At 42.7% G+C, this 16,188-nt stretch overlaps 1 protein-coding gene across 1 annotated transcript; it reads left to right on the top strand.

The window, feature by feature from the left end:
• On the top strand, positions 1 to 11,492 carry LOC121305980 (retinol dehydrogenase 12-like). The gene is made up of 6 exons (XM_041237736.1): positions 1 to 234; positions 6,581 to 6,820; positions 7,082 to 7,171; positions 7,688 to 7,876; positions 8,582 to 8,691; positions 10,431 to 11,492. The coding sequence occupies exons 1-6, from the start codon at positions 66 to 68 to the stop codon at positions 10,623 to 10,625; spliced, it is 993 nt and encodes a 330-aa protein (XP_041093670.1). The 5' UTR covers positions 1 to 65; the 3' UTR covers positions 10,626 to 11,492.
• The last annotated feature ends 4,696 nt before the right edge of the window (positions 11,493 to 16,188 follow it).

Genomic DNA, 16,188 nt, shown 5'->3' with positions numbered 1-16,188 from the left:
ACCTAGGAAGCTGGCGCACGCTGCAGTCAGATAAGGCTTTCAGCTGAGCGTCCCTGAAGCAGCAGATGGTAATGGAGTGGTGGTGGACTGGCGTGCTCTGTCACCCGGGCTGGGTGGTCAGCACCGTGGTTCTGGGGCTCGTTGTGAGAATGCAGAGGAAGGGGTCCTGGAACCCGCGAGCCTGCCCCGTGGATCTCACCGGCAAAACTGCCATCGTTACCGGAGCTAACACGGGTGAGACGGGTTTGCTATTAATATTGCTGATGCCCAGGTACAATTATTTAAACATACTCTGAAGAAAAGGTATCATAGATTTCAAAACGAGATGTAGGCTCTATAGGACTGTGCTGCGCGTTTTCGTGTTTGCATACCTGCTCTATAAACTCATCGTGTATTTTCCACAGTGCATCGGCAGAAATAGCCTAATATTTAAAGTGGTACACTACAGTATTCGATACATTATGGTAGAAATGTACTGTTATAATGACTGTTTTAAAATGTTGCGTTGCTTAAATATGCATTTAGATGGAAAGACATGATTAGGCAGTGTTATACATGACAATCAATGGATATCTTCGCAGTATGCAAATATTGGTATTAGCAAAATCATTCGACATACAGGCTGGTGGTGACACATTCGCCAGATGAAAGCGAGACGCTACCCCTTTTTATTTGAGTTCATTCGTGTGATTATCCGTGGGAACATGTTATTAAAACGTTGCTACATATTTCTACTTTCGACGTTCACAGGAAATGTGGTGCTTATTTAGCAGTGTGTGTCCACTGGTTAATATTCGATACAAAGTGTCATTGAACTCGAGGTTGTAAGTATGTATCCAATCTGGCGCAATGTATTCAGAGGGACGCTCTAGAATAAAGAGTAAGCCTGCATTCTTACCCCTGCTCTTTGTAAAGCCCATGCAATGCAGGGCTTTTTTTCAATGATCTGAAATAAGAGTAATCTATAGTAGTAAAGCAGTTTAAACATGATGTTGTACAGCTGTTTGTTTAATGAAGCAGTAGTTACAGGGTGTAACGTGAAATGTTTGCTGGGAGGGATATCAGAAGTAGGCAGCAGAGCAATTCGGTTTGCGTAAAGCTTTTGCCACTTTTAAGACACAAAACTTTCAGTGAAAACGATGACCGCACTTTATTAACATGAAACGAGATTTCACTACGTTGTCCAGTTTGTTTTAAGCCCGTGCCGTGCTTTAGAAATACTCGCATTGCACATGTTGTATAATCTACACTGAACAAAAATATAAACGCAACATGTAAAATGTTGGTCCCATGTTTCATGACCTGAAATAAAATATCCCAGAAATTTTCCATACGCACAAAAAGCTTATTTCTCTCCAATTTTGGGCACAAATTTGTTTACATCCCTGTTAGTGAGCATTTCTCCTTTGCCAAGAAAATCCATCCAACTGACAGGTGTGGCATATCAAGAAGCTGATTAAACAGCATGATCATTACACAGGTGCACCTTGTGCTGGGGACAATAAAAGGCCACTCTAAAATGTGCAGTTTTGTCACACAACACAATGTCACAGATGTCTCAAGTTTTGAGGGAGCGTGCAATTGGCATGCTGACTGCAGGAATGTCAACCAGAGCTGTTGCCAGAGAATTGAAAGTTCATTTCTCTACCATAAGCCGCTTCCAATGTCGTTTTAGAGAATTTGGCAGTACCTCCAACTGGCTTCTTCACTTGCGGGATCGCCTGAGACCAGTCACTTGGACTCGGACAAACTGTGTGGGTTTGCACAACCGAAGAATTTCTGTACAAACTGTCAGAAACCGTCTCAGGGAAGCTCATCTGCGTGCTTGTCCTCCTCACCAGGGTCTTGACCTGACTGCAGTTTGGCGTCGTAACCGACTTCAGTGGGCAAATGCTCACCTTCGATGGCCACTGGCACGCTGGAGAAGTGTGCTCTCCACGGATGAATCCCTGTGTCTACTGTACCGGGCAGATGGCAGACAGCGTGTATGGCGTCGTGTGGGCGAGCGGTTTGCTGATGTCAACGTTGTGAACTGAGCCCTATGGTGGCGGTGGGGTTATGGTATGGGCAGGCATAAGCTACAGACAACAAACACAACTGCATTTTATCGATGGCAATTTGAATGCACAGAGATAACGTGACAAGATCCCGAGGCCCATTGTCGTGCTATTCATCCGCCGCCATCACCTCATGTTTCAGAAAAAAAGAAGCAGAATACACAATTTCTAGTAATTTAACAATCAAACGTATTTCCTTTCAAGATTTTGACTAAAGTACTGGCACCCTTGCTTTAGTATTTCCTTTGCCCTCCTTTTACTTTAGTAACGCCTTCGGGAGTTTGAGAATTCTTAAGCAGTATCTTTGTTATTATAACATCTGGTTTGTATTAGTGTTACATCACCGCCCAATCTGCCTTGCACATTTCCTTCAGCTCAGATCAGGTACACAATGCTTGGGTACAGCTGTTTTTAGATCAGTCCAAAGCATTTGTATTGGATTGAGATGTGGTGAATGCGAAGGCAGAAAAGCAGAATAACCAAATAAGACTTGCAATTCTCAGAATAAAGACAGACTGTCTGCATACATACAATGTACTGACAGAGAAAACATCGCTTTGTGTGTTGAAGGGGGACCTCCCCCTTTCTGTGTAAGTTTGGGTGAATTCATGTATCTTGCAACTAAGGCTGAGGTGATGCCTAATTTCTCACTATCGATATATCGTTGTCCAAAAAAGCCGATCCATGGATCCATCGACGTTATGAAAGCAGCAATACTTTCCCGTCTTTAGGCGTCTGCGTGTACACTCGACACCCTGGGCATGAAACGCCTTTAAAACTAGTGTGAACATTAAACTGATTACAGCGGGTTATGCATAAACGCCTTCAAAACTAGTGTGAACATTAAACTGATTACAGCGGGTTATGCATAAACGCCTTCAAAACTAGTGTGAACATTAAACTGATTACAGCGGGTTATGCATAAACGCCTTCAAAACTAGTGTGAACATTAAACTGATTACAGCGGGTTATGCATAAACGCCTTCAAAACTAGTGTGAACACTAAACTGATTACAGCGGGTTATGCATAAACGCCTTCAACACTAGTGTGAACATTAAACTGATTACAGCGGGTTATGCATAAACGCCTTCAACACTAGTGTGAACATTAAACTGATTACAGCGGGTTATGCATAAACGCCTTCAACACTAGTGTGAACATTAAACTGATTACAGCGGGTTATGCATATGCCGTAATCATGAAATATGTTAACTTGTTGTTTTTTTTTTTTGCCTTTTTCGTGTTTATTTGTATCAGTTGAGGGTCAAAGCAAATAAAAATAAAAAAGTTGTTTAAATCCATGTCAGAGTAACAAACGTTCTTTTATGACGATACGATTCCTCAAAGCACAATGCTCCCTCAATATCATCATCGTAATGTATCAATCTGTCTGCGCCACTGAATCACAGAGAAATGATCAATTATGACGCAGGGCTCCAGTCTGCGACTAAAATGGTTACAAATGCAAATACATTGCTGGCAACGCCTTTAAAACTAGTGTGAACATTAAACTGATTACAGCGGGTTATGCATAAACGCCTTCAAAACTAGTGTGAACATTAAACTGATTACAGCGGGTTATGCATAAACGCCTTCAAAACTAGTGTGAACATTAAACTGATTACAGCGGGTTATGCATAAACGCCTTCAAAACTAGTGTGAACATTAAACTGATTACAGCGGGTTATGCATAAACGCCTTCAAAACTAGTGTGAACATTAAACTGATTACAGCGGGTTATGCATAAACGCCTTCAAAACTAGTGTGAACATTAAACTGATTACAGCGGGTTATGCATAAACGCCTTCAAAACTAGTGTGAACATTAAACTGATTACAGCGGGTTATGCATAAACGCCTTCAAAACTAGTGTGAACATTAAACTGATTACAGCGGGTTATGCATAAACGCCTTCAAAACTAGTGTGAACATTAAACTGATTACAGCGGGTTATGCATAAACGCCTTCAAAACTAGTGTGAACACTAAACTGATTACAGCGGGTTATGCATAAACGCCTTCAAAACTAGTGTGAACACTAAACTGATTACAGCGGGTTATGCATAAACGCCTTCAAAACTAGTGTGAACATTAAACTGATTACAGCGGGTTATGCATAAACGCCTTCAAAACTAGTGTGAACATTAAACTGATTACAGCGGGTTATGCATAAACGCCTTCAAAACTAGTGTGAACATTAAACTGATTACAGCGGGTTATGCATAAACGCCTTCAAAACTAGTGTGAACATTAAACTGATTACAGCGGGTTATGCATAAACGCCTTCAAAACTAGTGTGAACATTAAACTGATTACAGCGGGTTATGCATAAACGCCTTCAAAACTAGTGTGAACATTAAACTGATTACAGCGGGTTATGCATAAACGCCTTCAAAACTAGTGTGAACATTAAACTGAACATGCATAAACTGATTACAGCGGGTGAACTTGTTGTTTTATTACAGCGGGTTATGCATAAACGCCTTCAAAACTACTATTAAACTGATTACAGCGGGTTATGCATAAACGCCTTCAAAACTAGTGTGAACATTAAACTGATTACAGCGGGTTATGCATAAACGCCTTCAAAACTAGTGTGAACATTAAACTGATTACAGCGGGTTATGCATAAACGCCTTCAAAACTAGTGTGAACATTAAACTGATTACAGCGGGTTATGCATATGCCGTAATCATGAAATATGTTAACTTGTTGTTTTTTTTTTTTGCCTTTTTCGTGTTTATTTGTATCAGTTGAGGGTCAAAGCAAATAAAAATAAAAAAGTTGTTTAAATCCATGTCAGAGTAACAAACGTTCTTTTATGACGATACGATTCCTCAAAGCACAATGCTCCCTCAATATCATCATCGTAATGTATCAATCTGTCTGCGCCACTGAATCACAGAGAAATGATCAATTATGACGCAGGGCTCCAGTCTGCGACTAAAATGGTTACAAATGCAAATATTAACAAAAAAAAAAAAAAAAAAAAAAAAAAAAAAAAAAAAAAAAAAAACATTTGGACAACTGTTTTTAAGGGGTTAGGCACAAAAAAAGTTGCATCTCCCTTTAAAAGCGAGTGTCAATATTTACAAATGCGACATGATGTCGGTCGGTCTGTGTGTGTTTGTGTGCGAGTGTATAACGCGTATCACATGTTTTAATAAACTGAAGTACAGTAAGGACTGTAACAATTTGATCGCATGAAAATGTTTGTATGTGCAGAGAGGTATAGTAACACCAGCAGAATAGGGAACCCCGGTTTCTTGCAGCAGTTGTGATGGTGACCAAACATGTGAGAACTGTTGTGTAGTAGCTTAAAATGAACAGTTGCATTTAAGACACCCAGAACAAGAACAACTACAAATATACTTAAAATAAAGAAAGTAATTAATGAAGGGCTGTAATGCAGCAAAAAGCACAATTTAATTAAACAAACAAGGAAGTGAACAGGTTTGCGTACCAAGCTGGAAAAAAGTTATCTTTACGAACTCTAATAAACCAATGTTTTTTGCCAGTCAATTCGTAGAATGTCTAGATAAAGTTGAGTCAGCACGTCTTTTGCGTCTGAAATAATAGACGTAGTTACATTGTTTACCGTCAGCAGTTTAAGTATGATTTAATTGCACAAGATTCCAGATGAGCTGATAATATCTCTTCAGCCAAAGAAGCAGGCTCAGTAATTTAAGAGCACCGCTACCATTATGTAAAACATTATGTAGCGTGAGTTTTGTATACAAAAGCAGGGTCAGCTGTTGCAGGGAAAACAAAGTTTATTTCTCAAACTGACCATTTAAAAAATGTGACAGCATAACACATGACTTGGGACTGTAATTAGGAAGTGTACAGTGTACTGCAGCTTACTTGATCAGGACTTCACTAACACCTAGCATTGCAGCTGCAGCATGCCGTCTCGATATTACTGTACAACTGTACAAAATTACAGGTGTGGTCACCAATTCTACACTCTTAAACTCCAGGGAGCCATTTAAGGAGGACTGTGGCAATGTGGGTAAGTGTGTGCAGGTGAAGGTAATTCAGCTGTGCAGAAGAAACAGACAGACAATGACATCCAGGTGCAAGGGTGTTTATTTATTGTTATTTCCCCAGAGCCTGACCGCAAACAACAGAAAACAATAATGATGTAACGTGATACAGTGGCGTGAATCACTTTAATTGTAATCCCTGGGTTTGACACGTAACCAAAACTCCTGTCCTTTATACACACACACACAATTTTGTTTGATATGTTTCAGGCACAGTAAAAGTGGATCAAACACATGAAAAACACAAGCCAAGTTAGTAGAAACAATTGGGGCAACCTTGACCCCACCACTTTTACAGTTGTGCCTGTTTGCTTGGTGCTGGCCAAGCTTGCCCCAGTGAGTTCTTCTAACTTGGCTTGTGTTTTTGATACAAGTTAGAAGAAACAATTGGAGCAGAATAGGTCTGTAAGAGAGGTCTCCATTCGAGCTGATAAGCCTGATGCCCAGCCTCCACCTGACTGACTCCTCCCTCCCCCAGGCATCGGGAAGTTCATCGCTCTGGATTTGGCTCGCAGGAAGGCGCGGGTGATCCTGGCGTGCCGCAGTCAGGAGCGAGGCCAGGCCGCACTGGAGGAGATCCGCAGGAAATCACACAACAGCAACGTGCACCTGCAGCTTGTCGACACCAGCTCCCTGCACTCCGTCAGAGACTTCGCACACAGAATCAACAAGGAGGAGAAGCGACTGGACATACTGGTCAACAACGCAGGGGCCTCCGGTGAGCAGAGGGGACAGGGAGGGGGTTAGTATAGGGGAAAAGGAAGAGGGAACGGGTGAAAATGAGTGAGAGGCAGGGAGGGGAGGGGTAAAGAGAAAGAAAAGAAGAGTAGAGGAAAACCCTAGATGAGGAAAGGACAAATAAAGAAAGATAGTGAAGAAGGAGAGGTCCTGTAGTTGGAGTGGGGGGGGGGGTCTGTCTCCTGGTCTTAGTCTCTCTCTGTAACTTGCTGTGTTTTGGGTTCTGGGTTCCGGGTTCCAGGACTACCCAAAGCCATGACCTCAGAGGGACTGGAGCTCTCCTTCGCCACCAATCACCTTGGACCCTTCCTACTGACGAACCTGCTGCTGGGTAAGAACAGAAATGAAAGCCAATCTTCCTCATCTTTCATTTTGCATAGTGTCTTGTGTGGAGGCTGAACATTGCAATTGCAGCTAAGGTTGCCATCAGTAAATGTGTAAAAGCCTCCGTTTAGTTTAATAAATGTTTAGAAAATCCATAAACTCTAAACCAACACGAAGCAGCAGACAGGCCTGAATCATTTTATACCTTGTGTGTTTTTGTATTACTTTGCAATCTCCTACTGATTGAATGGCACTACAGTTCATTATTAACAGCCTAGCTTTTTTATGCAATGTTTGACTGCATATGTATTGTTCTTTACACAGTTGGGTGCCAGCACTGGTATCCAGTTCATTGTACAATGTCTTGTATTCTCAAGAGACATGTTCAAATATAAAATGTAAGTGTGACATAGACAGAAGAATGTAGAGCCGTCCATCCTCCCCACAATCTGACTCTCCCAATAACTTATGGGGGCCCTGTGCAAGATGGATTTCTTAAAGACTTCTTCCCCCTCCCCCTCAGATCTCTTAAAGCACTCCGCCCCCGCCCGCATCGTCAATGTGTCCTCAGCCAATCACTGGCGAGGGGTGGTGGACTTCTCACACTTCCACGGAGAGAACCTGACCTACCGGCTGGACAGCGTGTACAATCACACCAAGCTACACAACATCCTGTGCACCAGTGAGCTTGCCCGCAGACTGCAGGGCACAGGTAGGTGGCATGCAGAGCTGGGCGTGGAGCCACATGCCTGTTTCCACTGCCCCAAAACCCGCTCTGAGCACCATTCTCCATGAGAACTTCCATCTGCTTCCATCTGGTCTCAGTGCAGAATGGGTAGTAAAGCAGGTTCATTCAGGTGTCAGTGTGCAGAATGGGTAGTAAAGCAGGTTCATTCAGGTGTCAGTGTGCAGAATGGGTAGTAAAGCAGGTTCATTCAGGTGTCAGCGTGCAGAATGGGTAGTAAAGCAGGTTCATTCAGGTGTCAGTGTGCAGAATGGGTAGTAAAGCAGGTTCATTCAGGTTTGAGTGCAGAATGGGTAGTAAAGCAGGTTTAGTAGCTTCATAACAGCCTTCTCTTAGGTTGTTAAAGAGGCGGTCAGCCTGTCAGCAGGAGCCAGAGTCCTCCTGATTGCAAGCTGCAGAGGCAACAGTCAAATTATCCATTTCAGATTGGGTAGAACAGAGAGCCAGGGATACATGCCTATACGGGTATGAGAATGCCTGAGCGATGACTGGCAAGCATTTTGTGTTCTGTTGATACACCCGAGGACACTTTGTTAGTTTAATGGTTTATGGGTTATGTGTGTCCTGTTAAAATATGAAATAAATAATGCACATACTGTTCAGTAAATACCACTTTAAAAGCCCCGATGTGTGTGTCACTGTCTCGAATCCTTGGCTCTGTGCGTGTTTCAGGAGTGACTGCTAACTCCCTGCACCCGGGTGTGGTGATGACAGAGGTGATGAGACATTATAACTGGCTCATACGAGCGCTCTTCAATATCGTGGGGTTCTTCTTCATGAAGGTAACGTTCCTGCCTGCCTTGCTGAGTGCTGCCACCAGCATGCTTAAAGCACTTCAAACCGAGGCTTTCAAATCTCTTTCTTTGCATCTCGTTAGCACTGCAACGTTTTCATCATGCTTTGATTTTTATAGAAAGCAAAAACCTAAAAATGCTATGGATGAAAAGTTGTGCTTTCTTGTACCTAATCACTTCCTGTGCCATGTACTAGAAATTAGCTATTTATTTATTTATTTATTTATTTATTTATTTATTTATGTATTTAGTTTTATTTTAATTTTTTTTTATCACTGCTTATATTTAAAATAAAACAACTTCTCGGTCCCACCCCTACACCCCCCAACCACATGCTGTAGCTTCAGTCAGGTCATGTGACCTACCTCACAGGAAGGTAGATACTGAGAAGGCACAGTTTGATTCAAACTGGTGATCGGTGATAACACTGCATGTGCAAGCAAGAGGTAAGAAATTCGATTTAAAAAGGATCCTGGCTTTTACAACCACTTAACAACAAACTCCATTCATAAGCAAACAATCACTGGGGTCAAGGCCATGTAGCTAGATTAGCTTTTATCAGGAGTCAGTAACAGCTCAAAGGTTGTGGTTTATTGATGTTGCATCGTTGGTGTGCATTAGAACTGTGAGCAAGGTTCAAAATACAGGGCAAGAGGCAGCCAGAGCAAACCTTCTATCATTGCACACTCCCTCTGCGGGGTAAAAGGGGGGGGGGGGGGGGGGGGTTGCATTCCATGTTCTACCTAACAGAGCACATCCATCTTGTCTTTCAGTTCCCCTCCCCCATCTCACACTGTCTCTGCTAATCTCCTGCCTTTTGACGTTTAGCTCAGACTTTAGCTGAGACATGTTAGGCTATGCAAAACTGCACATAGCTGTTTTTGTCGATGGGAAATGAAAGCACTCAAAACTTACACAGCACTGTATAGAACCTTAATATAAAAGCATATTAAAGCAACTGATAAGCACATTAAAGTGTCTCCTATTTTCTGTTCTGAATGCCCCCTTTTCTAAACTCCATTTGTGACCCCTGGTCCTTGTTTCTTTTTTCAGGCTGAAAAAGTCCCTTGGGTCGACACTGTCAATACCTTTTAGAATTTTGAATGCTTGAATTAGGTCGCCACGTAGTCTTCTTTGTTTATAAGGATAATTAGACACTCTGATGGTACTAAACTCCAGTCCAGGTTCCAAGCAGGTCCTAAATTAGTTAACAGAACCTGCTAAGAGGCAATGAACTCATTTAGGACCTGCTTTGAATAAAGACCAGGACTGGAATAGATCTTGAGAGCCAGAGCTGTGACCACTGCTGGAACCTGTAGACCAGGGGTGTCCAATCCCAGTCCTGGAGGGTCATGCCATTCCAGGTTTAACAGGTGACATTATATCATGAACTACTTCAGGGTCTGGATGGAGGTTTAATTGGTTCAATTCAGGTATTTCATAACAGGGTTGGAACAAAGACCAGGAGTGGAAGGGACACCCCCCTGCTATAGACTGTGGCTAATCAAGCTACTATTAAACCCTGGTATACTGTTTTTTTACTACAGTAAAATTGCATTTTAATTTTTCATTTTCCCTTGCTGTTCTTGTGAGTATACAATTCATTAGCATGGTTTGCTATGTGTACTGTTTAGCATACTTCTCTTGGTTTTACCATGCTTATCAACGCTTCTCGTGCTTTGCTTGCACTTTGCCTGCTGACCCCTGTCTTGTTTGTTTTTTTGCAGTCCTCGGAGGAGGGAGCAGTGAGCTCTATATACTGCGCGGTGTCTGAGGACTTGGAGGGGGTCACTGGGAAGTACTTCGACAGTGACTGCTCCCTGGTCCTGCCCGCACCCTTGGCCAGGGACCCTGTCCTCGCCAGGAAAGACTGGGAGGTGTGCGAGAGGCTAACCGGGCTCTCCGGAGGAAAGGACCAATGAGCACTCAGCTCATCACAGCTGGGACACACACACACACACACACAAACTCACGCCAGTCCTGCACCCAGTGATTTTCTATTCAGGTTAATATTTTATATTCAGGTTAATATTTTATATTCATGTTACCCTCATAAAATGATCTCTGCAGCGGTGACTGACAAGACTGGTATAGCATGAGACATGAGGCATTAGCGATCATCCCATTTCCTTAAAGATATCAACTCCTTTACAGTGCACTAAACGTTCCTGGGATTGGGGAGCATTGGGGTCACTTCACTATCAGGAAAGTTGTGGCAGACACCAATGGGAATTGATTAAAAAAAAAAATCTAAAAGCATGATAAACCAAAGTACACTATGGTAAATGCATTGTGTAACAATGGGAAAAGCATGGATATACTGCAAAATTACTGTGCAAATGAAACCTTTTATAAGGGAGTTGGGGTCCATAGAAACAGGCCTTGCTTTCTTAAAACACAGTAAATGAGGTATACTCTGCTTTTCTACTCAGCCCTTCAGTTACAGGAAGGCATTATTACAATTGATTCATAAACTCCTACAATGGTGGTCCCTGAGTTCCTCACATCAGAAGCGAGAGGATTCCAAACAAAGAAGCATTGCTAACACTGCAGCGCAGAGCTCCGATGTGAATGATAATATACATTGTATTAATGATGAAGCATTGCTAACACTGCAGCGCAGAGCTCCGATGTGAATGATAATATACATTGTATTAATGATGAAGCATTGCTAACACTGCAGCGCAGAGCTCCGCTGTGAATGATAATATACATTGTATTAATGATGCTATATGCAGTTCTTGATAATGACAGGAAATAATAACAATAAAAATACACATTTCAAAGGATTTTTTGCTGTGGCGTGATATAAGACTGTTATATATTTAAGGGACAATGTCGTTGCTGTAGCGTGTTGAGAGGTATTGATTCAACTTTAAAGCCTGAGACCAGAGCTCACAAGAATGCCATTATCACTATTATACTAAAACTTGTTCAAGTTATTTATTAACCTTTATATGTCTGAAATAAGCATTGCATTCTACTGAAAGATTAAACTTTGGGAGCAGCGCACAAGCATCCCTGTGAAGCATTTCACCAGCAAGCAGCAGGGCGAGCATCCCTGTGAAGCATTTCACCAGCAAGCAGCAGAGCGAGCATCCCTGTGAAGCATTTCACCAGCAAGCAGCAGAGCGAGCATCCCTGTGAAGCATTTCACCAGCAAGCAGCAGGGCGAGCATCCCTGTGAAGCATTTCACCAGCAAGCAGCAGCGCACAAGCATCCCTGTGAAGCATTTCACCAGCAAGCAGCAGAGCGAGCATCCCTGTGAAGCATTTCACCAGCAAGCAGCAGGGCGAGCATCCCTGTGAAGCATTTCACCAGCAAGCAGCAGGGCGAGCATCCCTGTGAAGCATTTCACCAGCAAGCAGCAGGGCGAGCATCCCTGTGAAGCATTTCACCAGCAAGCAGCAGGGCGAGCATCCCTGTGAAGCATTTCACCAGCAAGCAGCAGGGCGAGCATCCCTGTGAAGCATTTCACCAGCAAGCAGCAGGGCGAGCATCCCTGGGAAGCATTTCACCAGCAAGCAGCAGTGCGAGCATCCCTGTGAAGCATTTCACCAGCAAGCAGCAGGGCGAGCATCCCTGTGAAGCATTTCACCAGCAAGCAGCAGGACGAGCATCCCTGTGAAGCATTTCACCAGCAAGCAGCAGGGCGAGCATCCCTGTGAAGCATTTCACCAGCAAGCAGCAGAGCGAGCATCCCTGTGAAGCATTTCACCAGCAAGCAGCAGGGCGAGCATCCCTGTGAAGCATTTCACCAGCAAGCAGCAGGGCTTTCAGAACGGGGGCGTTAATTAGAGTCAGCTCTCAGCAGTGCTTTCAGAACAGGGGTGTTAATTAGAGTCAGCTCTCAGCAGTGCTTTCAGAACGGGGACGTTAATTAGAGTCAGCTCTCTGCAGTGCTTTCAGAACGGGGGTGTTAATTAGAGTCAGCTCTCAGCAGTGCTTTCAGAACGGGGGTGTTAATTAGAGTCAGCTCTCAGCAGTGCTTTCAGAACGGGGGTGTTAATTAGAGTCAGCTCTCAGCAGTGCTTTCAGAACGGGGGTGTTAATTAGAGTCAGCTCTCAGCAGTGCTTTCAGAACGGGGGTGTTAATTAGAGTCAGCTCTCAGCAGTGCTTTCAGAACGGGGGTGTTAATTAGAGTCAGCTCTCAGCAGTGCTTTCAGAACGGGGGTGTTAATTAGAGTCAGCTCTCAGCAGTGCTTTCAGAACGGGGGTGTTAATTAGAGTCAGCTCTCAGCAGTGCTTTCAGAACGGGGGTGTTAATTAGAGTCAGCTCTCTGCAGTGCTTTCAGAACGGGGGTGTTAATTAGAGTCAGCTCTCTGCAGTGCTTTCAGAACGGGGGTGTTAATTAGAGTCAGCTCTCTGCAGTGCTTTCAGAACGGGGGCGTTAATTAGAGTCAGCTCTCTGCAGTGCTTTCAGAACGGGGGTGTTAATTAGAGTCAGCTCTCAGCAGTGCTTTCAGAACGGGGGTGTTAATTAGAGTCAGCTCTCAGCAGTGCTTTCAGAACGGGGGTGTTAATTAGAGTCAGGGGCAGTGCTTTCAGAACGGGGGTGTTAATTAGAGTCAGCTCTCTGCAGTGCTTTCAGAACGGGGGTGTTAATTAGAGTCAGCTCTCAGCAGTGCTTTCAGAACGGGGGTTGTTAATTAGAGTCAGCTCTCTGCAGTGCTTTCAGAACGGGGGTGTTAATTAGAGTCAGCTCTCAGCAGTGCTTTCAGAACGGGGGTGTTAATTAGAGTCAGCTCTCAGCAGTGCTTTCAGAACGGGGGTGTTAATTAGAGTCAGCTCTCAGCAGTGCTTTCAGAACGGGGGCGTTAATTAGAGTCAGCTCTCTGCAGTGCTTTCAGAACGGGGGCGTTAATTAGAGTCAGCTCTCTGCAGTGCTTTCAGAACGGGGGTGTTAATTAGAGTCAGCTCTCAGCAGTGCTTTCAGAACGGGGGTGTTGATTAGAGTCAGCTCTCAGCAGTGCTTTCAGAACGGGGGCGTTAATTAGAGTCAGCTCTCTGCAGTGCTTTCAGAACGGGGGTGTTAATTAGAGTCAGCTCTCAGCAGTGCTTTCAGAACGGGGGTGTTAATTAGAGTCAGCTCTCAGCAGTGCTTTCAGAACGGGGGTGTTAATTAGAGTCAGCTCTCAGCAGTGCTTTCAGAACGGGGGTGTTAATTAGAGTCAGCTCTCAGCAGTGCTTTCAGAACGGGGGTGTTAATTAGAGTCAGCTCTCAGCAGTGCTTTCAGAACGGGGGTGTTAATTAGAGTCAGCTCTCAGCAGTGCTTTCAGAACGGGGGTGTTAATTAGAGTCAGCTCTCAGCAGTGCTTTCAGAACGGGGGTGTTAATTAGAGTCAGCTCTCAGCAGTGCTTTCAGAACGGGGGTGTTAATTAGAGTCAGCTCTCAGCAGTGCTTTCAGAACGGGGGTGTTAATTAGAGTCAGCTCTCAGCAGTGCTTTCAGAACGGGGGTGTTAATTAGAGTCAGCTCTCAGCAGCTGACTCTAATGTAAAAAATGTAAAAGACAACAAAGCAAGTGCAGCACAGATTACTCAGTCTGTAAAATAGTGCAATCTCCATGTCAGTGTGGAAACCATGTCTACATGACCATGTTTCTCAATCCCCCCCCAGTGGTACGACGCTATAATTACAGTGCAATCTCCATGTCAGTGTGGAAACCATGTCTACATGACCATGTTTCTCAATCCCCCCCCCAGTGGTATGACGCTATAATTACAGTGCAATCTCCATGTCAGTGTGGAGATTTATTTTTATTTATTTATTTATTTTTATTTTTTAATAAAAAAAAAATTTATTTGATTTAAATCATATTTTGTTATTGAAAAATCATTTTTTTTATTTTTAATATATTTTTTTTTAATTATGGATTTTTTGTAGTAGTACCATAGTTGTAGCTCTACAGTACCTCCAAACTGTAAATTTAAGGATGTTGGAAATGGTGGTTTGTGAATAGTTATATACCAAACTAAATTACTCAATCTTAAATGAATACATAAATAAAGCAAATTATTTGCCACAGTGGCATCCTCTAAATGTGAAATGCAATATGTGAACTACAAGAATTTAGCGATGGAGTACGCCAGAGAAAAATCCCCCTCGCTCATCCCAGTTACTTTTACTTTTCTTTCTTTGATTTCCTCTTTCTGTGTCAGTCCAACACATGCTTGTTACTTAAGACTACTTTGCTTTTTATAGTGTGTTCAATTATTAAAGCTCCTGGTTGCAGCACTAAATAAACCTGGTTTCAGTGGGTCTAACACAGAGCTCAATTGTTTACTTGGGACCTGTGTCAAAGTGGTAAATAGTGTGCAGGTACAGGTGATTAAAGAGACCATTGTAATCCAGGTGCAAAGGTTTGTTTTATTTGTTTTGTCCAGTGCCTGACGGGGAAACAAACAGTAAATAATAATGGAGGTAAGTAATACAGCAGCGTGTGTTACTTAAATTATAATCCCTGGTTTTGCCCCACAATTAATAGTCCTGTTTTTATTATACACCCACACAAAACACATACACAAGTCTGTTAGTGTGTGAATTAGTGCTAGTGGTGCTAATATAGTTTATTGTGATACAATGCAGTGCTGTTCCAGGTGTGTGCTGGCCTCTGGCCACAGCTCTGGAATCGTGTTTAGCCGTCTAGTAATATATAACACAAGACAATTACAGACAAACAAAACAAAACACTCACAAACATTTTTATTCCTCAAAGGGTCTCTCACAGTCCTTACAGTTCAAAATGCTTTTAAATCAAACGAAGGAACAGATACATCGCTTCAACCCCATTTATATCGCCACTCACTCGTCACTCGCGGCTGCCACGTCATTTGCCCTCTGGGTCAATGAGTTAGTGTACCGAAGCTCTGTCTCTTTTCTACATCTCTTCCTTTTAACCCTCAGAATAAAGTGTCAGGTCAAGTAGTCCAGAGTATTTGAGCTGTGATCAGAATACAGCCCTAAGAGTTTTAGTATATAGACAGTAAGAGTTTAAGATATTTGTGTTAATAAAATATTTTTAAAACATACTTTTCATGTATTTTTCTTGAGAAACTATATAAAATAGTAGTAAATGAAACAATGATTTAAATATATATATTTTTTTTTAATCAAATGATTTAAATCAGTGATTTTAATCGACTTGATTTAAATTGTCCAACCCTTGAACACAGTAATGTACCACATGATCTTCTGAGCAGTCTGTAAGACTCAGATAAGTTAGTTTTTATTTAGCAAGTCAAGTGATCTGTAAAAAACAAAGTAGAGAAATCCCATACAGGTGCTCTGCATTTGCTTGGCAGGGACCCTCTTTTTGGTTTCATGTAACCACAGGGACAACACACAGCTTGCAGCACTGAAAACAGCACAACTAAAGATTAAACACCTCTTCTGATATACTTTCTTTACTTCAGCTATGCTTTATTCAAGTTAGATAACCACTAGACCACACTGCCTCCTGGCTCCCAGTCCTCAGATCT

The sequence above is a fragment of the Polyodon spathula genome, chromosome 1 (assembly GCF_017654505.1).
Source record: "Polyodon spathula isolate WHYD16114869_AA chromosome 1, ASM1765450v1, whole genome shotgun sequence".
Taxonomy (NCBI): domain Eukaryota; kingdom Metazoa; phylum Chordata; class Actinopteri; order Acipenseriformes; family Polyodontidae; genus Polyodon; species Polyodon spathula.
Note: the sequence above shows the minus strand (reverse complement) of the source record. Positions and strands in the feature narration are given on the sequence as shown.

Excerpts from the sequence above, each read along its gene's own strand:
- LOC121305980 (XM_041237736.1), top strand. The coding sequence starts at position 66 with ATGGTAATGGAGTGGTGGTGGACTGGCGTGCTCTGTCACCCGGGCTGG. Across the intron at positions 7,172-7,687 it reads ACTGACGAACCTGCTGCTGG|ATCTCTTAAAGCACTCCGCC; the intron begins GTAAGAACAGAA and ends CCTCCCCCTCAG. Across the intron at positions 7,877-8,581 it reads CCGCAGACTGCAGGGCACAG|GAGTGACTGCTAACTCCCTG; the intron begins GTAGGTGGCATG and ends TGCGTGTTTCAG.